Genomic DNA, 24,907 nt, shown 5'->3' on the forward strand with positions numbered 1-24,907 from the left:
ATTTGCCACGACGATCCTCCTACGTAAAGGCACGCCACGTTAATCTAGTTATTTGCTATTGGGTAGTTTGGTATTGTACTATGCTCGCACAAAACATAGCCTAAATTAAATAAAGTTGGTAATACGTTTTTTAAATGGTCAAACTCCATAGCCTGGCTCTGCCCTCCTACGTACTTCCGCTATATTTTGATTTTGCTCCTGTACTAGGTCTGGCCATTCGGTACGTAAATCAGATTTTTCAGGTTGATTTTCAACCGGCCAATCAGCGAACAGAGGGAGTGGCTGAGAACGATTACGTTGATGTTGTGCGCTAGTTTGTGTTGTAGTTCCGTAATGGCGGCGGAGAAAGATTCGAGCGAAGCCGTTCAGTCCGTTGTGGCAACGCTGCTGAATATCCAACAGCTAAAGCCGGAGCAATAACAAGTTTTGCTGAGTTTTGTTGGTGGCCATGATGTTGTGGCCCTCCTCCCCACGGGGTTCGGGAAAAGTTTGATTTTCCAGCTACGGCAGCTAGCTCTGTTATAGTAGTGGTGAAGGAATTGGCTAAGGCGAACGCTAATGGCAGATCAGAGTGGCTCTGGGCAGATCCAATAGTTTTAAACTTGGCAAGGAAGTCAACGCTTGTCAATGGAGCGAGGCCAGACTCTCTGTACAAATGAAATGTACGAGAGTCTGGTTAGGACCAGGCTACAAACTCCGCCCCGTAGAGGTGAAAATGATCTGAACTACGTCCCCAAGAGATGTCTCTAGAACTTGAGTCCATGTGATTTGAAGTGATTTAGAAAGGTAAATCCAGAACGGCAAATCTATATCGTTCCACATCATGACAGCCGCCGTCAGTATTGCCATTTGCCAGTATTGCCTATAGGCTACTTCTTTTTCGTAGACCTTATGGTGTTTATTTCATTAGGAGACTAGTAAACTGTAATGAAAACCACATTTTATGTGGTGAACCGGCACAGAAGTCCCGGTGTCGGTAAGCAAGTCAGGACCGAGCCATCCGTTGAACATTCAGGGCTTAACCCGAACCTATGTTTTGATGTGAGGTGAAATCGGAACTTCACATTAATGCATTGATTTTTTGCATTAATTTCAGTGCAAAATAGTTTTTTGAGCTTTATGTAATATAAACATTACGTTAGACTCATATTGTTATATCTTTGGGAAATTCTTTTCGCATCAGCTTAATCTTGCTAGTCTCCATGGCAACAACCTTGCTAGTCTCCATGGCAACAACCTTGGTACACAAACTTTTTAATGCACGGTCTGATCATGCGCTTATTTAGATTAAAACCTAGTGTAGCCTATTAGCTTACTTATCAGTCCCACAGTAACTTAACAAACTTAACACATCGTTTTATTCGGTGTTTGAAAAAACTAAGAGAAAGCATGCGATCTGCTGGCACAATTTATGAGCGGGCAGTGGCCCACCGGGAATTCTCCCGATTCTCCTGATGGCCACTCCGGGCCTGAGCCCAGTGTTCAAACAAAACAAAACTGTGCATCTTTTAAAAAGTAAAAGTATAAAAAGATAAAATGAAAATTCAAAGTACAATAATTGTGTCAAAGATGCAGTGGACTATAAGTATAAAACAGCAGACAATACTCACGTATTATAGGCCTAATTAAAAACTTATAATTAGCCTACAGTAACCCATGATCATTCATCTTTTTTAGGAAACCTTAAGGAGGCGGTTGTTGTGCTTTGCAGCAAAACGTTTCACAAACGATATGAGAGTAAGTGGATTGTATAGGACTGCTTAGCTAATCATATAAAAATGATCGATCTCCCAGTTGGGAGATTGATCATTTTTATGTGTTGTAACGTGACGTCTGCGAAACAGCGACCATCAGTAAACGTTATGCATACAAACAAGATTTTATATTAAGCTGTTCTTGTCTTTACTAAAATCAAAACTAATCAAAGGGCAGAGTGCTCTTAATCACGAGGGAGCGATTTGACTTTTGGCTAACGTAATAGACTCGCTGTTTTTGACGAGTGCATTCGTCTTTAGCATACATTACATTCATAACAAATGTAACTTTAAGTTAAACATGTGAGACAGCTCAGTCGCTCCAGTCTTTGCTGGGATGCAATGCCACCGCACCGCAGCAGACTCGCTGTGTGCGAGCCAGACTGTGTGAACGCCGCTCTGCACGTTTGATGCAGGGACGTAGGGGGCTAAGAATACATTTAAAATAAAAAATGTAATTGTTTACAAGTACAGTTTTTGGATCACCAAAGTTATGGGGGCAGCTGGGGGGGGCAATAGGCTCTAGAGTGGGGGGCTGCCCCCCCTTGCCCCCCCATCACTTTGCGATGTATAAAGATTTGACGTGAGAATGTGCGGGCAGTCACGGAAACTTTTGAGCAGACGTGAGAATGTGCGGACCGCAAAGTCTTGTCTGGCTCTGTAACATGGCGAATTCTAACTGAAAAGTGCTGAAACTCACCAAACATTACAAAATAAAGTTTCCATTACTACGTTTATGACGTTGACTATTCAAAAAACATAAAAATAAAAGTTTGATCATTAATGTGGATGATCACATCAAAATGCCAAAACCCAAAACTGGAAATGCTATAGCCTTCTGTTTAATCCGCCACCACTTAATAACTTCTGTTAAACTTGAGGGCAGGGGCGGTTTTAGGCACGGGCGGACCGGGCAGCCGCCCGGAGCAGCATTTTTCATGTCACGTGGGGGGCGCACGAGCATAAAAAAAAAAAAAAAAAAAATCTCTGCGCCACGAAGCGGTTTTCTCTTTTCTATCATTAAACTGTGTGGGGAATTGGCAAATTGGCGCCCCCTTCAGGCAGCTGCAGGCCCCCCTGCTTGCTGAGAAGGTGCCTTGCACAGAAGCTGTGTGAAAAAAGGGGAGGGGGACAGACAGCTCACCTGACTGGGTCTCCCAAATGGAACGGACAAGGGGGGGGGGGTCCACTGTATAGTGCAATACTCTAAATTAGTGGGCTAAAGTCAGTTGCACCTCGAATTTCTTCCAAATAACGCACATTTCATTCGTAATATTATAAATATAGGCCTAAATTTCCTGTACATTTTTGTTTTTTTTAATTGTGTGAAATGGATAATAAAAATATGTAACACAACGATTGTGGTCACCAAGGTGAATTGGTTTAGTCTTGACTTCTGGTCGTGAGTGACAGTGTTGGGGGGATGGGAAATCTGTTGACTGTTGAGTGCCAAAGAAGATGGACAGGAAAAGGTCAAGTAAGCCATCAGGTGCCCAATATCGAAAAAAAAGAAAAGAAGAAGAGGAGAAACGAGAAAAAGATAAAGGTATGCAAATATGTCTCTGTATGATTATTACGGTATCCATGTCATGAATGAAGGGCTAATGTTAATTGGTGGGTATAGGCTAACTCTTACGTTTGTTAGCCTTTTTGCTATGATGCTTGCTATGCAACAACAATATTTCGGTTTTAACTCAACACACACGAGATAACATTTCACCATAATAGTGTGCTTTGGAACAAAACTGTTACAAGTTCAGTTATTATTTATTTTCATTATTTAGGTTAGGCCCTGTAATTAGCCAACGGAATTTTCAAATCAGTAGGTAGTTTCAAAGACGAACATGTGCTATTTGCTACAACTGTATTTCGTGACAAATTATAGTTTAACGTCATAACTAAAAGTGTTCCTCCCTAAAAGTTATATTAATATAGCATGTAATAACAGACATTTAGCGTGTAAGGGCATGTTTATGTAACCCTCCTATTATGTTTGGTGTCAATTTGACCCCAGGCTGTTTTAGCTGTATAGAACATAATCGGTCTTACCATAACAGCCTTTTGATTTCAATGGGGGGGGGGGGGGGGGGGGCACGAAGGGCGTCTCGCCCTGGGTGTAATTCAATGTAGAACCGCCACTGCTTGAGGGTGTCAAACAAATGACAAAATCACTCAGGAAATGCATGTCACGCTAACCCTATAGCTGCCATGCTGTTACGATGCGCCACCACACGTTTCTTCATTTAAAGTTTTACATCGGACCATTTCTTCTTAATTTCTGCCATGGTCCGGTTCTCTGAACCCACAGCATTTATGGCCCTCTAATAACAATTATTTTATTTGTAATGCACTTTACATTTAGCTAAATCTCAAAGTGCTCCAGGTTAAAAACAAGAAAGGGCTTAAGTAGTGACAGTTTTTCACTCCGCCGACTTTCTTTTGTCGCTAATACCTGATGACAGGCCACCAAACAGGACACATTTTCTCGCCTCCACCTCTGTTGTCAGAACCTCGATCTCAAAGTCACCGTATTTCTTTGAATAAACGCTGCAGCGTTTAACGTTCATTTTTGGTGCGGCGTTTATTCAAGGGCAGCGTTTATTCAAAGAAGTACGGTAATTTAGACAAAGACATGACCTCAGGAGCGCATTTATAGTCCATCTGCATATTCATTTATGGGAGGAGGCAAGGCGGGGTCAGTGGCAAGTTTACGTGCGGTCAATCTCACGTTGATTGTGATTTATAAAAGAAATGTGCGCAGGACCTGGCGTACGACCGGTTTTCTACATGTGAATATTTCTGTGCGTAAGTACTTCTCGAGTTTTGGCCGTACGCCATCTTCTGGTATGAAAGCTGCGCAATCCTTTATACATGAGGCCCCATGTATAAACGTTGCGTACGCACAAAAAGCTTGCGTACGCTGGTTTTCACGCACACTTTGTGATGTATAAAAATTTACTTGACGTGAGAATGTGCGGGCCGTCACGGAAGTTTTGAGCAGACCTGAGAATGTGCGGACCGTCCGCAAAGTCTTGTCTGGCTCTGTAACGTGGCGAATTCTAACTGAAAAGTGCCTAAACTCACCAAACATTACAAAATAAAGTTTCCACTACTACGTTTATGACGTTGACTATTCAAAAAACATACAAATAAAAGTTTGATCATTAATGTGGATGATCACATCAAAATGCCAAAACCCCAAACGGGAAATGCTATATTCTGTTTAATCCGCCACCATTTAATAACTTCTGTTAAACTTGAGGGTGTCAAACGAATGACAAAATCACTCAGGAAATGCATGTCACGCTAACCCTATAGCTGCCATGCTGTTACGATGCGCCACCACTCGTTTCTTCATTTAAAGTTTTACATCGGACCATTTCTTCTTAATTTCTGCCATGGTCCGGTTCTCTGAACCCACATCATTTATGGCCCTATAATAATAATAATGATTGTATTTGTAATGCACTTTACATTTAGCTAAATCTCAAAGTGCTAAACAAGAAAGGGCGCAAATAGTGACAGTTTTCCACTCCGCCGACTTTCTTTTGTCGCTAATAGCCTACCTGATGACAGGCTGACAAACAGGACACATTTTCTCGCCTCCACCTCTGTTGTCAGAACCTCGAGCTCACAGTGTGATTTATAAAGGAAAGGTGCGCAGGACCTGGCGTACGACCGGTTTTATACATGTGAATATTTCTGTGCGTCGGTACGAGTTTTGGCCGTACGCCATCTTCTGGTATGAAAGCTGCGCAATCCTTTATACATGAGGCCCCAGGTGTCGGCACACAAGTCAGAATTGAGGTACGCTAAGAAAACACTAGGAAACTAATGAAAGGTTAAAAATAAAAGGCCAACCGATCATCTTATTTAGACTTAAACATAATAACAACAACAGTCCAACGTATTATATTACATTAAGCTCAAAAAACTGTATTGGCGCTCGCATTAACAAATAATGTCCCTACCAAAGCTGATATCAAACTTCCGTCCCTGAACTCTACGTATAATCAGGGCCGGCCCGACCCATTAAATAAACAAAACATTTGTTTAGCCCCCCACGATTGGTTAGCCCCCCCCCTTCCCCCCCCCCCCTCAGTGTGCGAATTACGGTGGGGTTTGGGGGGGTCTGACCCCCCTAATTAACACTTGGAGCCCCCCAAAAAAGGTAAACACAACACGTCGGGGGGGGTCGATACATTTATATATCGTTCTTACCTGTAATATAAATATAATGTAAATATTACAATACATTTACTATATTCATTCAATAACAGGTTGGCGATACACAGAAATGTTGACTTTATGCAGGGAATATCACACACAGAAGCTGGTTGAATCACCTCAGAGTGTAGCTACCGCGTAGTGAGAAAGTGCAAGAAAGGTAAGTTGCTAGCTAATACCATAAAAAATGACTAATATATTTTTGATCTATAATATTTTTGTCACGATTGTATTTGTAATGGCAATTACCTATAGAATATTCACAAGAATGTTAATGAAAGCACGCGCCTGCGCTGTAGGCCTACTGGGTTCCCTTTACGCCCTGGAGAAGAAGTTGACCCCCCCGATTGTTATTGTAGAATTCGCACACTAGTAGATTTAATTCGCATTAAATCAGAGCAAGAATGGTCAAAGTACGGTTAAATGAAATACGCATTTAATAACATTGCAAATGAATGAAATCAATTACAAGGCAAACATGTTACAATATGAAAGCTTTAAATCTTACCTATTCTACCATGATCATTGTAAATCAGAGAGAAAGCAAGAGGTGAGCAAGGAGTAGGACAGTAGGACAAGGGAGAACTGAGGAGAAAGTCTCAGGAGATGAAGAATCCACAGAACAATGCATTACAATTCCCTTTATACACAAGGACAACCAGTCAGACCACATCTTGAATGGGGTGTGAGGGCCATCAAGTTGAGACCGTCCAGAAACTCCAGACTTTAGCATATGAGAGGTGGGGGCAGGTTTGACACCCAGCCTTACAATATTGTGTCTGACGATAAAGTTTGGCAATACTACTTTTACAGTGGTGATGGCACCTCTGATTCACATTAGTGCAAAAGCTCTGGGTAGGGTAAAAAAAATTCTGAACCATTGACATTTACCTGGAGCACTCTCTCCATCCCCTGCTCCCACCAGGCTGGCAACCAACTAGACCTTGTCTCCACCGGGAGGTGCTCAACACCTCATGTTTCACTAACACCTCCCCTCTTTTGTCGCCACTTCTCTGTTTCAATCACTCCGAGGCTTTCTCAATCTTTGATATGTACTTTTTTTCATCCTGGGAAGTTGTGTTACAGCAGTGTATCAAAACAGTTGGACACCAATTATACACAGCTCTATAACAAGCTGATCAGGAAAGCCTGCTCTGTCACCCTCCCTTCAGACAGAACTCCGACAGGTGGTGAATGGAGAGAAGATCCCCCAACAGCCTGGCCTCCTATCATTCCCTGCTGACCGCTCACACAGCTGCAACATCTGAGAAGTCTCTGTTCCTCCAAATCAACTCCTGCATCTCTTCTCCGACTTCTCCCTCCTCCCCTTCATTCTCACTGCTGATGACTGCAGGGTACATTTTGAAGGGAAGGTGACTCCTCCAGCAGCATCCTCCACCACGAGAAATGAGCTCAGCGACCAGCTAGTCTCTTTCAGGACTCAAGACTCTGAAGTGGACACAAACATTTTACTTATGCAATATTGTAGTTGAAAAGTTAGTGTTGCATTGAGTCATGTCTGGTTAAAATACAGACCGTTTCTTACGTTGGCACTGTTGGAGAAACTGATTTGTCTCTGGCATTATCCTAATCAGTAGATACAGTTTGACTATATCTTACCTTATGAATATCTTACATTACAATAACAATTGATATCTGTTTTAGTTCATTCACTCACTCAATTTGATTCCTTCAGTCATTCAGTATATTTCCTAACAAATGTCATGTGCTCAAGCAATAAAGACAAAGTTGTCACATGTAAAAAATCCTAAGGGGGTCTGATCACTTCTGTCTTATTGATCTATATCATATGCAGAAACATTCCAATCTCATGTCCAAAGTTAGTTATGAACAATCAAATTAAGGTCTGAGAAACCAATCACCTATTGCTCCATGTGCTCAAGAGATGAAGGAGCGAGTTGATCCCAAGAGGTAAAAGAATGACACCATAAGACAGTTGACTCTGCCCTCTACTGCTGTTCTCCGTTCCATGGTTGTGGCATCTCAAAAAATAGGTTTGACTGTGTTTGCATTTGTAAAACGACTTGGGGTTTTCTGACCTGAGGTAGACCCCATCTGGTTTATGGTGACAAAAGCTGTTGCTGGTGTCTGTGACTATGATGTTCTGTGGACAGTTTATGACCTCTTTGGTTGAGGTCATGGTTCTGGTATAGGCCAGAGTGTCTGAAGTTGGTTGGGTACTGGAGGAGGTGAATGAGAAGGTACTGCTAGGGATGGAGGCTGCCAAGGTAATTTCCAAGGGCCTTGTAAGCGGTGTCCAACCTAACAGAGAAAAGCAGGTGGTCAAAATCAATAAATTCAATTTGAAAGGAAGACATTATACTAGTCAGGTTCATGTCCTATGTTTATTATGACATTTTTAGGCATTTACCTTACCAATATTCAAGATAGTCTTCAGATGTGTAATCAGTGGGTATCTGCCCTGATTACAGAATATTCCAGAAAAGTCATCCATGTCCAGAGTCCACACAAAGGCACCTCCAAATTGTTTATCCTTCAGATAGCTGACCTATTCCCGAAGACAGGGTTTTGTTTTCTGTTTGAATGGCCAATACATGAATTGTAAAATTGAAAGACAAATAAACATCCAGGGAATGTATTTTGGCAGATACCTTGGCACTGTAGCTCTGCATGTTGTCGTAGCCCACCCATTCGTTCCCTTTGATAGCATATGGAACACTCTGCTCATCTATCCACTGAACAGAGGTCCCTTTGAGGAATGAGCAGATCTGAGGAGACAAACACGGTAAACTGACCACCAGCATGTCCATAACTGGTTCTAGACGTAGCAGTCCATGGAGCATGATGAGCACCTGTACAAATCATATTTTCTTTTACAGTTCTTTTCAACTGCTTACACACAAAATCCTTACTTGTCACACAATTTCTGAAACCTGACACTCAAACACCAGAACCACACATCAAATCTGCAAAACCATATGCACATTTTTTACCTTTGACTCAGTTTTCAATTTCATAAAACACTTTTTGCAAAACACAACACACAATTCTCCACATAACACATACTATTCTAACAGGAAGCATCTTAGTTTTTTCAAACACAACCAATCAAAATAGCACTCTACAGTTTTTTCCAATTGCTTAAGCACAATTTTGAAAACAGGGGCCTGTTGCACAAAAGTAGAATTAAGACATCCGGGATAAATGACTCAGCTGAGCTCAATGAAGCCAAAACATGTGCGTCCAGGCTTAATTGGTTGCACAAAGACCAAGCCAGGATGAGCAGACACGGATTCATTAAGCCAGGTGAAACCAATCCTGGATAGGTGCGCGCTCACGGCTCACTCAAATAGACCCCGCCACAGATCACAGATTAACTGATTTACCATGGCAACTAGAGCCGCGTACTTTTCCCCGTCGGAAGCACAAATCCTCATGGAGGCATACGAGGAGGTAAAAGATATAATTAAGAAGAAAGGCAACACCGCCACAGTGATAAAGCAAAGAGAAAAAGCGTGGCAAAGTATTGCAGACCGCCTGAATGCGTAAGTAGTGCACAATTACATACTCACCGCTCCGCTGAAACATCACAATTACAATTCAAATATTTAATTCACATCTCCAAAAATGCAGTTGTACTGTAATTATGAAACGGTTAAATTTTTTATTGAAATGCACTGCAGATATGAGTGAAATTGTGTAAAGTAACTCCATCACACTGTATAAAGCTATGATAAATTTTTTGATATTTTTACTGAAAACAAGACAAAAATACCAAGTAATTTTTTGCAGTGTGACTCCATTAAATATGTGTGTGTGTGTGTAGATTAAACATGAACGGGCCAAAACGGACATGGCAGCAGGTCAAAATCAAATACAAGAACATTCTGCAGAATGGTATGGTCCCTGACTAATATTTAACAAAGCACAAGCATATATTGTACCCAGAAGGTGCCTGCTCACACATTGTCTGTACTGTTTTAGCAGTGAAAAAGAATACCCACAGACAAGGCACGGGTGGTGGGTCACCAAAGGCTGACCTTACCCCAGCAGAGGACATGGCCTTGGAGCTAAATAAAGGCAGGCCCGTCTTAGAGGGGATCCCTGGGGGGAAAGAGACGAGCATAGGTTCCTCCCAAGATGCCACCCGCTTCATTCAAGGTATGTCCTTCCATCTCTACATGGGATACAACCACATTCATATTGAATCAATTTGGACTGTCTGACTTTGGTTTACCTATTGCCTTGCAGTGTCTGGCAGCACTGTGTTCCTGTTAGAGCCACCAGCACAAGCACCAGACGATGCTGATCCAGTGAGTACTCCATCAAAGGCATACTGTAGGCCTGGCATGTCTTGTCTACTAGCTTCAATATGAATCCGATTAAATGTGATAGGGTGAAGGCCCCAGTGCAGCAGCAACAGCACATGATGGAGACGATGATGAGGAGGAGACCATCTCTCTGGATTCCAGAAGGCATGAGGTATCATGTTAAGACTGTGAAAGTACTATTTACTCTACAATGGTGAGGAGTCCTCATCAAAATCAAAAAATCTAATTTCTTTTACAGGACCCAGATGCTATACAGTGGGAAAACCAGCCTGGCAACATAGTGCGTATTAATAAAAGGACACCACATCCTGCCAAATTCCAGCTGCGCTAATTGTATTGTGTTCACAGAGCTCACAAGCTATCAGAAAGTTGTATGGCAACCACCTCCGGCGCCAAATAGAACTGGCAGACATAGACATTCAGTACAAGAAGAAAAAGATGGAAAATCTTGCACTGGAGTCCGAAATAAAAAAGAGGACAATTAGGAAACTGGACCTTGAAATAAAAAAACTTGAGAGGGAGGTGAGATATGCCTTCAATGTACACTGTATGCTAACTGTAACACAAATGTATTAATCATTATTTTTCTTTCCTCCCCCAGCTCCAAGAAGATGACACAGCTGAAAATAAAAATTAGGTATATTCTCGTAAAGTCAAGTGAGCCATGACATATGAGCTCTTATTGTGAGCACACAGGACGGTGGCATCTTTCTAAGGTTTTTTTTATTTTCCCAGCAATCAGTACAACCAAGTCATCGTTATAAGGCATCGCCCTCTTTTGCCCACCCCCCCAGCACCAGGTGTGGCCACTAGCCTATATGAAGGCCCAAAATTGTGTGTTCCTTTCTGCTCTGACAATGGCATGCCCATTCGTGCGAGATGTGGTGGATGAAGAAGCACTTGTGCTGAGGAGAGCCTTCAGGCGAGAAAGGGTCTTCAGGGACCGGTTGGACCCACTGGCCTTCCCTGATGACCATCTATATGAAAGATACAGGTTTTCTGCAGATGGCATCAGGTATCTATGCAGACTACTGGGTCCCAGGATTAAGCACCGCACTGCACGGAGCCATGCACTGAGTGTGGAGCAAATGGTTTGTGTGGCCTTGCGCTTTTTTGCTAGTGGAGCCTTCCTGTACTCAGTGGGGGATGCAGAACAGCTGAACAAGGCCACAATTTGCCGCACAATAAGGAGTGTGTGTCTGGCTATCAAAGCATTAGCAGATGTCTTCATCTCCTTCCCTGGCCACAGAAGACTCTGTGACATCAAAGAGGAGTTCTATAGGATTGCAGGTAAGAGGATCTACAAATTACAGGACAACTGTTAACACATAGTAGGATACTCATTACTTTGTGTGACAGGTTTCCCCAATGTCATTGGTGCAGTGGACTGCACACACATAAGGATAAAAGCCCCCTCAGGTGCCCATGAGGCCGATTTTGTGAATAGGAAATCCTTTCACAGCATTAATGTTCAGGTGAACATAACTTTTTGATATTGTCCATTGACGAACACTCTGCATTGCCAGTGATGTGCATTGATTGGTGTAATATTCCTCATCTTATGATTTCAGATGGTCTGCAATGCTGACTGTGTGATCAGCAATGTTGTGGCAAAATGGCCTGGCTCAGTCCATGACTCCAGAATCTTTCGGGCCTCTGAAATCTATCAGTGCCTATCACAAGGTAAGCCACACAACCCCTATTTATAACCATCATGGCTGTGTCAAGAATATCACTGTGTTTATGAGGTAGTAATGATGAGATTTTGTGTTGACAGGTGAATTCTCTGGTGTGTTGCTGGGAGACAGGGGGTATGGCTGCCAGCCTTTTCTCCTGACACCTTTCACAGACCCCCAGGAAGCACAGCAGGCCTACAACCATGCCCATGCCAGGACCAGGGCCAGAGTTGAAATGACCTTTGGCCTCCTGAAGGCACGCTTTCACTGCCTTCACAAATTAAGGGTCAGCCCTGTTAGGGCATGTGATATTACTGTGGCTTGTGCTGTCCTCCACAATGTGGCCTGCCTGAGGAAGGAGAGGGCCCCCAGAGTGCCACCAGCCATGGACTGGGACAATCCGGCAATCTTCCCTGATGACGACAGTGGTCGGCTGCTGAGGGACCAATATGTGTTGAATTATTTTAGTTAGTATGTGTGCTTTCAATTTTGGTTAAATATGTCCTGCGGTGGCAGAGGAATTTGGGTTTTTTTGGGTTCGTTTTTTTACGAATTTGGCCTCTTATGATGTTTGTGCGGTATACTGTGTGTAATACAAGGCTGCAGGGAGGCTACTGCATCCATTCATTTGTCTGTTCAGTTGATGTGTATGGATTTGTCCTGCATTTATTTTAGTGTGCAGACATGCAGGGTGTGTTATATACAGACCTTTGAATGTGTATGTATCATTTTGTATAATATGCTTGGATTCTGTGCTTTCCATCTTGTAGAGTCACTGTGACTTCAGTTTCGAAAGGAGCTGATGGTTTACCTGCTTTGTTTTGTCCTTATTCAATAAAGGAACATAATGTTACACATTGTGTTTTTATATTCATATGGAATGTGTATTTGTTTATATGACAGAGTACTAGGGCCACACTGAAGAAAAAGGATAAAGTCATAAATTTATGAGGCTGGTTCTTTCTGCAGAAAAGCTACATATTGTTTTTACAGTTTTGATACTTATGACAATGTGATACTTAATATTCTGGCACATCAGCATGTCTTTGTTTATGAAACCATACTGAAGTACAATTTCACGAAATGCCCCACATCTGTCATTTTAACAACTGTCCTCCTTTAAAACAACTGGTTACAATATTATGACTTGTGTTTTTTTCCCCTCTGTGGCCCTAATATTCTATCATTTTATATATAGCCTTATAGTCTATGGGAAACTGTAAATTATCTAATGATAGCAACATCATCTAAAAATCATTTTTTATCCAAAATCATTGAAATTAATGATCACAAACGTTTAAATAATGACAGTGGGTCTAGTTATATGTGATAACAATGTATAGTGAGCAGTGAAATAACTATTGGTTTCCATTTGTGGTGACTGCTGACTGACATTAGGGATGAGATTAAATAGATCCTGGAATTTAGCCTGGTCTGGAGCAGGCTAGCTCCACAGAATAAATCTCCATGGTAATTTATACCATAACATATCCTCCTGCCCCCTATCCATCTTTAGTGCAACCGGATTACGGATCAATTGAGCCAGGATCACCAAGATATCCTGGCTTAATCCCTTATCCTAGTTTTGTGCAACAGGCCCCAGGGCTCACTTTGTCAAAACACAACACACGATTCACACAACTAGACACACAAGTAGCAGAACACTTCCAATCTTTTGCCAAATGAAACACTTCGTTCAAAACTATATAATCATGTATAAAAACCCATTTCTGTCACCATATGCCACACACATGGTTCATAAGATTGGACTGTTTGAACCAGTTACACACTGTAGCAGGGCTCTCAAGTGTCACGCATTGAGCGTGACAGTCACTCATTTCGGTCTTTTGTCACGCACTCCCGCCACACATTGTATTTCTCACGCGGAAAAACTATTTATAATATATTTAATATGCCGCAGCGCCCAACCGAAATGTCTCTGGCCGCGCCGCTCTCACTATGGAACCATTAGGAATCAAGCGCGTCTCCCCTGGAGTTCTAAGTCAAGCCTGCCACTCACCCACAGAGGAAACCACTGGAACTCGAGGATCACTTTGAGCACATTCATGATCTCTTGTTTTAATGTTACAACAAATTCCCAACTTGTTTGACACAAACAATGACAACTTGACTGCTGTTAAAAAATGTTTCCCAGATAATTAGCATCAGTATTTCATGAGTGTCTGTAACTTATCCAACAGTTGTACAGCCTGTTCACTGACAACACCTGCTCAGAACAAGTATTCTAGGCCTAGTCATATTTTCGTTATCACACGATGACTGACATATTGTCACATTACAAACATCTCTCTCCAAATAGGCTTAATAATTGTATTAGCACTAAATACATTTAAGTGTTTTGCATAGTCGATGTTATAGGTCACTTTTAAAATAATGTCATATTTTATAATTATATCCTGGCCATGGATGCATTAATCATTGCTGCCTTTCAAAGATGTCAGGTAAAAAGCAATTAATTAATTAATTTTGACCCCCTGACGTGGGGGAGAATGTCACTCTTGCCTGTCTTCAAAACTTGAGAGCCCTGCTGTAGTGCAAAATTTGTAGTCACTTTTACACTAACTATTCTTTTGTAATGATATAACCTGCTTGATTTTGTCAGAGATATTGTTCCAGTAGAGCACGTACAAGTACATGAATATGTTGACCAAACAACACACAAGACTACAGGGGCCCATTCTCCGTAGGCTACGTCGCTTATTCCATCCGAGATCAAATGACACATTCAAGACAACTTCATCTTGCTAATCATGATCTGGCTAATTGGATTCTTCGAACACCCATGTTGTTTATAATTAGTATAGCTGGATTGAGTTATGCGTTGGTCTAAAAGGGGCTATGTATCAAGCCCCCACCCCTCGCCCCTCGGCTTGAAGCAACGGTGGATGTAGGTGGTATTGCATTTCTTGTTAGACTTCCGGCTCTTCCGGTCGTTTTTATTCTATTAACTCCAGTCAACATTTACAAAACTATCTCCCCCAATAATTTTTGTTCGATTTTCAAACCTGGCTCATACTACTAGCTTTTTCATAGAATAATTTTTCCTGATTTTTGCTAAGTTTGAAACCAATCCGAAATGGGTAAACTAGCACCCCATGTATTTGCTTACGTCAATAAAAGTTGCCTGGAAATGTGCTCGCGGATACTAACAGGGCACGAGCACAAAAGTTCACATTGGTCGATAGCCGATTTACCTGGAGCTGAAAGAAATGGCTTGAGTTGCCTGCTCTGTTGTAGCAAGTTTAACAAATGAGGCTTGCGCAAGTTCAGTCATGCAAGACCGATCTCTGCACTTGGGCTTTATCGTAGTGTACACTTCTCACTCCCCCCGCTAAGAACGCCCTACCTTCCCCCCGTTCCCTGGTCGGGCGGTCAATAGGGTTCAGGTCGATTAACGCTCCCGCCATCAATTAATGGTGTCACATGATCCGTGCCTTTAAATATGATTCTCTCCCTGTGTAGTTTGTCCATGCTATCAAGTGCGCGACCCCAGTGACTCTGTTTCACCCCCACTTATATCTGATAGAAACGTCTTGTATATAGTTCTGTTAATATGCCCCTTTCAAAGGCACATGTTCAATAAAGTAGACTATATTTTAGACACACTTCTCAATTTATTACATTATTACCAAGTCTTGTTAGATCACTTTATATCCATTAATAGGCGTTTGGTTTTGTAGGTTGAACATATAAAACACAGGCCACATTTCTACACTGATGTTAAATTGAAGGCAGTGTGAATTTCGTGGCATTTCGTTTGAATATAAAGTTGACAGTAAGCTATGGTAAGTCTGCATTATGGAAGATTTCTGTTACAAAAATAACTATTAAGCCTTCTTTGCCTGGCGAGAACAACGACGGAGCTAAGTGTTCATGTTAACAGTTTATTTAATCCGATACAATGCGTTGGAAATCATACTCATATCACAAAGAAAAAAAGCAACATATGTGATGAGTTCCATCTAGAATAGCCCTATAGCCTATTTAGCCCTATAGCCTATTTCTAAAAACCAAGTGAAAGGAATACTATACAGTGACAGCATACATTTCCGTAAAGTTTGCATCATGTCTCTGATTCTTATCGGACTTGTACCCCATTCTGCCACTGCAATGCCTTAGCTCACACACTCGCAACCATATACATCTATGCTCGCAACTGGTTGTCGCAAAGTATGACGTGTACAGTTAGTTGCAAGCGTGCACGAGGTCTCGGAGCTAGGGGAAAAAAAGAGCCACTGTTTAAAGCTAGACCGGAAGAGTCGGAAGTGGAAAGATGGCGCGGTCCAGTTTCGTGCTCTCACTTGCCTCACTGCGCCACTGAGCACTTTTCATAGAAATGAATGGGGACGCCATCTTGGAAGACAAAAGTTGCTTCCTCAAGTAATATTAACTCTATGGTATGTATCGATAGTAGAAACCTTGATCAGCAAGCTGCTATTGGCTGCTCACATAAGTCCATGGCTGCTCACCGTGGCCAAAATGAGCGCCCTGTTTTTTCCGCAACAGAGCCAACAGAGCAACAGCTTGATCGAAAGTTACTCCGAATTTGAAGATTTTATCAGAAAGCCCGGGAACATCTCAAAGTCTGCAAAATCCAAGAAAGAGGGCTGGCAAAAAGTAGCAGACCCTGAGTGGGGGGCTCTGGGCTTGAAGTTGGTAATCTGCCTGAGCCCTCTCCAGACAGAAGCAGAGTCGTTTGCAGAGAATTGGTGTTTTACTCTCTCCGAGTACAGTCGTTTAGCCTCCCTCACCAACTTGCTAAACCTGTTCTTCGACTTTTTGAAACTGTCTCTGTCCCCACTCCTAAACGCGGCCTCTTTCGCTGACCTCAACCTTCTGAGTTTAGCTGTAAACCAGGGTTTGTCGTTGTTGTAGCTCACCCTGGTCCGTGTTGGTATACAGCAGTCCTCACAGAAGCTGATGTATGATGTCACAGCCTCTGTGAGCTCATCCAGACTATTGGTAGCAGTCGTGAACATGTCCCAGTCAGTGCAGTCCAAGCACGCCCGCAGATCCTCCATAGCTTCACTGGTCCACTGTTTCGATGTCCTCACAGCAGGCTTACAGTGCTTTAGCTTCTGCCTTTATGCAGGAATCAGGTGGACCATGGCGTGGTCAGAGTGACCCAGTCATGCTCGGGGGACCGCATGGTATGCTTTGCTGATTGTAGAGTAGCAGTGATCCAAGGTGTTTCCTTCTCTGGTAGGGCATTTGATGAATTTGGGGAGTTCTTGAGTGAGTTTGCCTTTGTTAAAGTCGCCTAGCATAATAAATAAGGAATCCGGATTTTCATGCTCCACACTCAGTATCTGGCTGGCAAGCACACGTTGAGCCTCGGTGACGCTAGCCTGCGGAGGCATGTAGACGCCAACCAGAATGAATGATGCAAACTCTCGTGGCGAGTAAAAAGATCTGCAGTTAATAAAAAATTATTCCAGATCAGGAGAACAGTGCTGCAGAATCACTGTCACATCTTCACAACAGCCACTGTTAATGTAAAAACAAATACCATACAATGTATATAATATAATTTGAACCTTTACTGTAGAAATTATAACAGGTATGTAACAATATACTGTAATGTACACATGTTCTAATGTACACTTAACAGCTGTTTTAGCACAACACACGGTATATTATACACATACATATATTTTAGCACCCATGCATCCGTGGACTGCAGTTCAGTCAAGACACTCACGTGATTGATTTCACCATTTATTCATACACATGACAAATGGTTTAACATTGGCGGAATGGATGTACATGGGGAAGCGCTCCCTGCCTTCACTGCAGCATGCATGACATGAGGCAGGGAGCAACAAGTTAAATCCCCCACGGGGAGAACAGACAGACCACATGGGGGAGAAGGGGATGGTGGTGGGTGGCAGCAGCGCAGAACACAAAGGTAATCGAGGACGCGTGTGCGTGCATGTGTGCGACTTTATAGCAACGCCTATCAAGCTAAGCCTATGGGCTGAGAACACGGCGATGGGTGATATGGCGTGCGCTACCCGAGTGCCATGCCTGAACTAGCTCCGATCATTGCATGATTGGTCACAGTCTGGTGGATTACTTTATCCTACTGTGCCACAGTACAGTGACTGTAAGAAGACATTCTGACAAAATTGTAGAAAATAGTATATATTACCGTATGCTACAGTTCATGGCACACACACACCATTCCGTAATCACCTTTTTCTAAATTAGGTTTGGTTTCTGTCCTACTACACTCTTTCTTTCGTACTATGTAATACTGTATTCACAACCACAAAAGCTTAGTAAAAGCACAGTAAAAAAAGTTTGGTTTCAATCTTGTTTTCGTGTTTACCATGAATTTTTCTACATCTCTGCCATTACAAAAATGCACATAGGAGCTCATGAAAGAGTTTTAGGTTTTGAATAACTGTGTGTATATGATATATCCAAAAATGTAATATTATGGCAAAGGTGTTTGCAACGTAAGACAAATGTTTGCTTTTGAGGACGTGATTGTGATATTCTGAATGCAGTGCTTCATTTAGCAAGAGAAGCTAGGCATTTTGCATTTTGTGTGTGCAGTTCTTGGATTTGTTTGTTTTGAAAGTTTGAAAAAAAGAGGACAAGTAAAAAAAATGTGTGTAAGCATTTGAAAAAAAACTGTATAGGCCTATTCTAAAGCCATGATTGGTTGGTGTTGAGATGCAAGGCATTTAGCATTTTGTGTGTGCAATTCTTGGATTTGTGTGTAAAGTTTTGAAAAAAAGAGCAAAAGTAAAAAAAATTGTGTAAGCAGTTGAAAAAAACTGTAAATATTACCTCACCGGCGGAGCATTTCCATCTAAGCCTCTGTGAATGTGGCTTGTCTTAATCTCTCTCCATAGTTACATTCATTTGATTTACACAATCCCCTTTTGTAAATGAAGAGCATCTGATTGGTTATAGGGACAAGCCTAACAAATAAACGATTCAATTATTCCACCCCCATGAAAATATGTGGTATGGTAAATTGCGCCAGCAAGATACCAAAATTCTAAAGATTTTCCTGTTCTGCTTGTCATGTGACTGTCGCGTTTAACCCTGTAAGACCCGATTTAAAATTTTAACATCGCCTTTAGCTCTCCAAAAAACACATTTGCAAATAAGATTTTTTTTGAACGACCACATTTTCATAACCAATGGGTCCTATTGTCTTGCCTTGCAATGCTAATGGTTAAATTTGGTCTTTCAAAAAAAAGGTGCTAAAGGTGACGTTGTAATTTTACAACAGGTCTTACAGGGTTAAGCAGTACCCAGCAGCCTTTGTGATTCCAAAATATAACCCAAACACCGTACACCTTACAAAATTGTGGGAGAGAAACAGAGAGAGCAAGAGAGAGAGTGTGTGTCGTGTGTGCAGGTCAAGTGTCTCACCTCATAGTAGGACCAGCATCCTATCTCCTGAGTGTAGGGCCCCGGGCTGGCTAGACCGCTGGCTACGGCCCCCACCCCCGTCTGCCCTGATGAGAGCGTGTAGGAGCGGCCGTAGGTAGAGAAGCCAAGCAGCAACTTTCCCACTGGGGCCCCTCTGGACTGCCAGTTTTGCATAGCAGAGTCCTGAGCAGCAGGAAAACACAATTATACCTGGAAATGTTCCCTTTCAGCTCAGCAAAAACAATCATTGAAAATGCAATTGAAAAAAAGAAAGATTTAGGAAGTTGTCTTCAAAAAGGAACCTGGTAAATTGGCTCGCTGTTCCAGGTAAGGGATGAATGTAAAGTGTTCTATGATGGAGACATTTTACTTTTAGCGACTTACTGTGCTGGCTTGGTCAATGTTGAGATGCCCCTGATTGAGAGGACTGTGATGGTGGGTGACATTAGCTTGATTGCTTTGAAGGTCAAATGTCTTAACATTAATGAAGTCAAGGTATCTAGACACACACACATACATAAAGTGGAAATCAAGTTAATCAATAAGTTCAAACAATTATAAAACTGAGAGACAATTTTATCAGGCAATTAAACCAGGCTTACTTGGACACCTCAGTGATTTCATATCCTATATCAATGTATTCTTTCTCAGCTGCTACCGTTGCTGAGATAATTAGTTGTGTTTTTCCACTGGCATTGTTTTCCGCTTCGTAAGCCACGAAAAGCTCCTGGGGAGACCCAAAATGTACAGAAATTAATGCTTGTGGTAACTGCTGTTACAATATCCAACTGTAGTTGACGGTACCCAGCACAAAAGGGGGGTCAGATGGTTGAGCGTTTAGGGAATCGGACTATTAATCAGAAGGTTGCCGGTTCGATTCCTGGCCGTGCAAAATGACGTTGTGTCCTTGGGCAAGGCACTTCACCCTACTTGCCTCGGGGGTATGTCCCTATACTTCCTGTAAGTCGCTCTGGATAAGATCGTCTGCTAAATGACTAAATGTCAACGTAAATGTAAGAAGTCAAGAAAAGAAACAAAAGAAACCAAAAAATCTAAAAATTAGATATTTTAAGAACTAGTGGGACGAGAAACAGTTTTCAGTCATACAAAAGGATGAAAGGCACTTTCTTTATTCTTGAACATGTATTGTGAACGAACAAATTTGTGAAAGAGCTGGATGCCCCCCTTATAATATGGCCCAAGGGGGTTCAACTGTGTTATGACTAAGATCTCCCCTGCGCTACAAAGGAGGGTGGAACCGGAGATGCAACTTTAACTTAAAGTTCCAAAAGGAAGAGAATTACAGATGTTCCCACTGACAAAAATAACTCCTGTTCTTGTACACTGGAACATTATGCACCTGTTTATTCTCTGTATTTCATATATTTAGTATTTTGTTGTTGACGCACCTCTGCAACTGTAACAGAGTGCATTTTTCCTTCGCAGAACAACAAAGTACAAAGTTTTCTGTAGCTACATGGTACCAGGCATTTGAAAGAACAATATAAGTTAATTCATAAGTGAAAAGCATTTAGCTTAGGTTTAATGTAGTCAGGCAAGATGTCAGATAAAGCTTATGTATGTGAAAGGATAAAAATAGGATAAAAGACAATGTGACCCAGGTTGTGATGGTGGCTGGAATTGATAGATAACGCACCTTACAGAGCTCAGTGAATCTCTGCTTGTCCTCGGGAGGGCTTCCGTGCGATCCAGGGTACTCCCAGTCCAGGTCCAGACCATCAAAGCCATACTTCCTCAGGAAGCTGATGGACGACTGGATAAACGTCTGGCGTTTGGCAGCATTGGAAACCATAATGGAGAACCTAAGCAAAATATTGACATTTTTGGAATCTGAACAACAATAAAACATAAAATAAAAACACAAATTCTGACACCAAAATATGTACAGCAGAATGTGTAAAATTGATGCTGCTGGAAATATGTAATAGTCAATAGACAACAGAATCTAGCTAAGTGTGTGCCAGTTTTATCTCTGGAGGGAAGGCATGGAAGGCTGAAAAGCTCTAGCTCACTGGGCATCTCCAGCACTGTGCTTTCTGACAGACAGCAAAGTCCTCAGCATGGGGTTTCTGCACAAATTCAGGGAGATGGGAGGGAAGTCACCAACTTTCAGACAATATATGAAAGTTCACAATATCTGTGTGTGTGTGTGTGTGTGTCTGTGTTTGCTACTGCATATCTACTCATACAAACATTTAAATTAACCAACAAAAACAAAGAGGCACATGTGAATCAGCATTAACTAAGTTAATTAAATTAAATTCTTACCGCGTCTTGAGGCTGTTGAAGGACCGGTAGAGTGTTGGGTCATTCCACTCTGAGATTTCAAGCTTGTTAGCATAATTAATGACAGCGAAGGCAAAGACCAGGTGAGTGCACAGGTGAGGGTCCATGTTCTCAGGAAGGTATTTACCTTCTCCAGATCGGTACTGGGACCAGTTAGTGAAGTAACACACCAGTTTGGTGGCTGTCACTAAGGAGAAAGCAAAAGCATGAATTAAAAAGTATGTTTCTAAAGCATGCAGATAAATCCATTTATATTGTATACAAAAGTCTGCAATCCATTATTTAGCATTTACAGTACGTTGCAAAAGTCTCAGGCAAAAGTTTAAAATAACAAGTAAGCAAAAATGTTTTCTTAAATAAAGAAATGACAGGTGACAGTATATCTTTGTAATGAGATATTCATCACAAACAATACTGTCAAGTTAAAATACATTTGTTCAATAATATTCAGTGAATGTTACTCACCCACGTTAACGAGTAGATTCATACCTATAAAACACATAAATATACTGCTGTATTGAACAAAATATGTAGAAATTATGTAGAACACAAAATACCATAATATAAAAAGTGACAAAAACTCACAGATGAAACATTCTATCACTGCTTTCATTTTTATTCTTTCTTGTGCACTTTGATTTGGCAAGTGAAAAAGTCCCATTGTCTGGGGAAGGATAGAGAGGGGAGGAATGAAGGAGAGAGAGGGGAGGGAAGGAGGGAGGGAGAGGGCAGGAATGTGAGGACAGTGTAAACATACAGTGGAACGTCCCACTGATGTCTCAACTTACAGAATGATGAAGAACCTAATGAAAACTGTGTCACTATGGCCATGAAATTTAACAACATACAGAGTATAGGTAATGAACAGTGGACTTTGTTAGGGTCAGGGGTTAGGTTAAGGTTAGGATTATAGAGGTGTCATCAAGCATATGTGAGATACTTTTTGTGATGGTACGTAATGACATGAATAACCATTATTTTATTTTTTAATGTATGCATTCAGTTAATTGTATGCATTTGGTTTCTAAGATATGTGTAGTTAGTTCATTATAATCAGATATTGTCAAATTAACTTGGAAGCCTTCATTTTGTCAAGTAAAGCCATTTATATTCCTATGAGTGAAATGTGCTATATGCTGCAGATTTTCTCATGGTGTATTAGTGCATACTACAATACAGTCAACAGAGCTATACACACTTTTTCCTCAGAATTTTCTTAAAAGTGTCAGAGTGACCCATTTTTTTCTTTTACACCCAGGGCACAAGGGGATTTTTAAAAGCAGTGGGGAACCCAATATGACACTGTAGCTCCATCTTTTAATATTGTCAGAGCAAAATGTGATCTGTTTTGGTGAAACAGTATCAGAGATGGAAAGACAGGTTAAACAAAGGGAGTGTCACACTAAACGTAGACACCTTCAGCTACAGGGTCTCATCATAGAGATGCTTGCAACATCTCACACATGGATATACAGTAAAAAACATGATGTACATAACATACAGTACAGTATTTTCCACCATTTTATATTAAGCCTTTCTCTTAAATAGATTTGGGTTTTCAGTAATAGTCATTTAGTATTTTCTATTTCTGAATCTGAAATCTATTAATAGATCAATAAAAGCAAGCACAACTTCAGATAATGCTCTTAAATACCACAACAGTAAAGCACAGGCCATAAAACCTCCTAGAATGATGTAAATATGTATAACTGTTTTTTTTTGTAACCTGGAGCCAGCCTTGAGGCCGCCTGTCCTCTTGTTGAATAGGTCTCCCACTCTCCGTAGTGTTGGGTGACGCTGTCCTCATATCTCGTCACTTCCTTTGATAACGCCTCTGAGTGCTTCTGGCATCATGCTGTCACTTATCTGTTCTCCACTCACTGTGACTGCATGGTTATAAGAAACAAGAAACAGGAACAGAATGTGTCCTGAACATTGCACAGTTCCCCTCTAAACCGTTAAGAAATGTTACAGTTCTGTGTGCCAAGTTCTGTTTAGATCTCAGATTTTGGATAGATTTCAGTACTTTTGTTGGATGGTGACTTTTTATACACTGCATTGTTTCTTTTATAATGTACCTTCGTGGATTTGGCTATTACATTAAGACTTGTTTTGTTTGTCATAAAATGAGAGCCAGCAAGATTACATGTAAAACATTCCATTACATTTTGCTTTCCCTCAAAGAAAGTTTCAATTAATTATTTGTCTTTTACCATGTGACAACCTATTTAAATAACTCAACAGCTAGCAAACAAAAATAATAATAGTACATTAGATTTGTATAGGTACTATAGGTACTATAAGTACTCATAGATGCATAGTCATTGTTTATGACTTTGTAGGTGGTGAGTAATATTTTAAAGCAAATACTGTATTTAACCCTGAGCTAGGGATTGGGCTTACCCTAACCGGAAGGTCTGGGGGGAGTGGGTGAGAGAATGTGGGCCGATAATGTCAGATTTAAGGCAGTTGATTCTGATGCATGCAATATTTTAAGTCTGCAAGGCACGTGATGAGGATAGAGTGAGTGGCTGAGGTTATGGTTTTGGAGGAAAGGTTGAGTTGAGTGTAATGAGTGTAGCAGTGGAAATGAAGGATTTCACGATGAAGAGGAGATGACAAAGCACTGAACCTTGGGGGACACCATAGTGACTGATCTTAGGGGGCTCCATGGTGACTGAACCCTGGGAGCCACCATGGCGACTGAACCCTGGGGGGACCATGGTGACTGAACACTAGGGGGCTCCATGATGACTGAACCCTGGGGGGTTCCATGGTGACTGAACCCTGGGGGGACCATGGTAACTGTACCCTGGAGGACCATGGTAACTGAACCCTTAAGGTGGCTGACTTGCAATTGTTTGTGGATATTGGTGTATTGATGTCCTGATGTCTGTCAGATTAGTAAGAGTTTTAACCAGTAACGTTAATGTAACAATGTATAATGTAACCAAACTCCCATTAGTTCCAGACTAGACTTGATCCATCCAGTCTGGGAAACATACTGAAAATGTTTTGGTAGACCATTCCAAGCAGTAGTGCCCTTTCTTATTCACAGCAACCCTGGAAAAGGAAAGCTAAGTTAAAATCTGAAATTCTCCTCAGTAAGAGAACCAGATAAAACTATGTAAGCAGGCGTGAGAGTTAAAATGAGAAAGCCCATTTTGTTGATAATTTTCTCCACTAAATTCCTGTATTCAGACATTATTGTTCTTGA

General features: G+C 41.5%; 2 protein-coding genes across 4 annotated transcripts; one reads left to right on the forward strand and one right to left on the reverse strand.

The window, feature by feature from the left end:
* Positions 1-8,062: 8,062 nt before the first annotated feature.
* On the reverse strand, positions 8,063-24,413 carry LOC136949810 (chitinase-3-like protein 1). Its single transcript, XM_067244043.1, has 10 exons — positions 24,323-24,413; positions 21,673-21,916; positions 21,417-21,473; positions 21,041-21,206; positions 19,986-20,110; positions 19,768-19,882; positions 19,384-19,566; positions 8,615-8,731; positions 8,374-8,511; positions 8,063-8,182 (listed from the first exon to the last, which is right to left on the reverse strand). Exons 1-10 carry the CDS (start codon positions 24,411-24,413, stop codon positions 8,063-8,065), a joined length of 1,356 nt encoding a protein of 451 aa, XP_067100144.1.
* On the forward strand, positions 9,134-12,846 carry LOC136944943 (putative nuclease HARBI1). 3 transcript variants are annotated; one of them, XM_067238976.1, is made up of 13 exons: positions 9,134-9,508; positions 9,790-9,860; positions 9,948-10,124; positions 10,215-10,276; positions 10,359-10,445; positions 10,533-10,574; positions 10,643-10,816; positions 10,896-10,914; positions 11,261-11,309; positions 11,415-11,584; positions 11,654-11,769; positions 11,866-11,977; positions 12,072-12,846. In XM_067238976.1, exons 1-13 carry the CDS (start codon positions 9,351-9,353, stop codon positions 12,440-12,442), a joined length of 1,608 nt encoding a protein of 535 aa, XP_067095077.1. In that variant the 5' UTR covers positions 9,134-9,350; the 3' UTR covers positions 12,443-12,846. The 3 variants fall into 3 exon arrangements, with proteins under 3 accessions (XP_067095077.1, XP_067095046.1, XP_067095068.1); XM_067238945.1 differs by having other exon boundaries at positions 11,261-11,584; XM_067238967.1 differs by having other exon boundaries at positions 11,261-11,584; positions 11,678-11,769.
* Positions 24,414-24,907: the final 494 nt, after the last annotated feature.

The sequence above is a fragment of the Osmerus mordax genome, chromosome 1 (assembly GCF_038355195.1).
Source record: "Osmerus mordax isolate fOsmMor3 chromosome 1, fOsmMor3.pri, whole genome shotgun sequence".
Taxonomy (NCBI): domain Eukaryota; kingdom Metazoa; phylum Chordata; class Actinopteri; order Osmeriformes; family Osmeridae; genus Osmerus; species Osmerus mordax.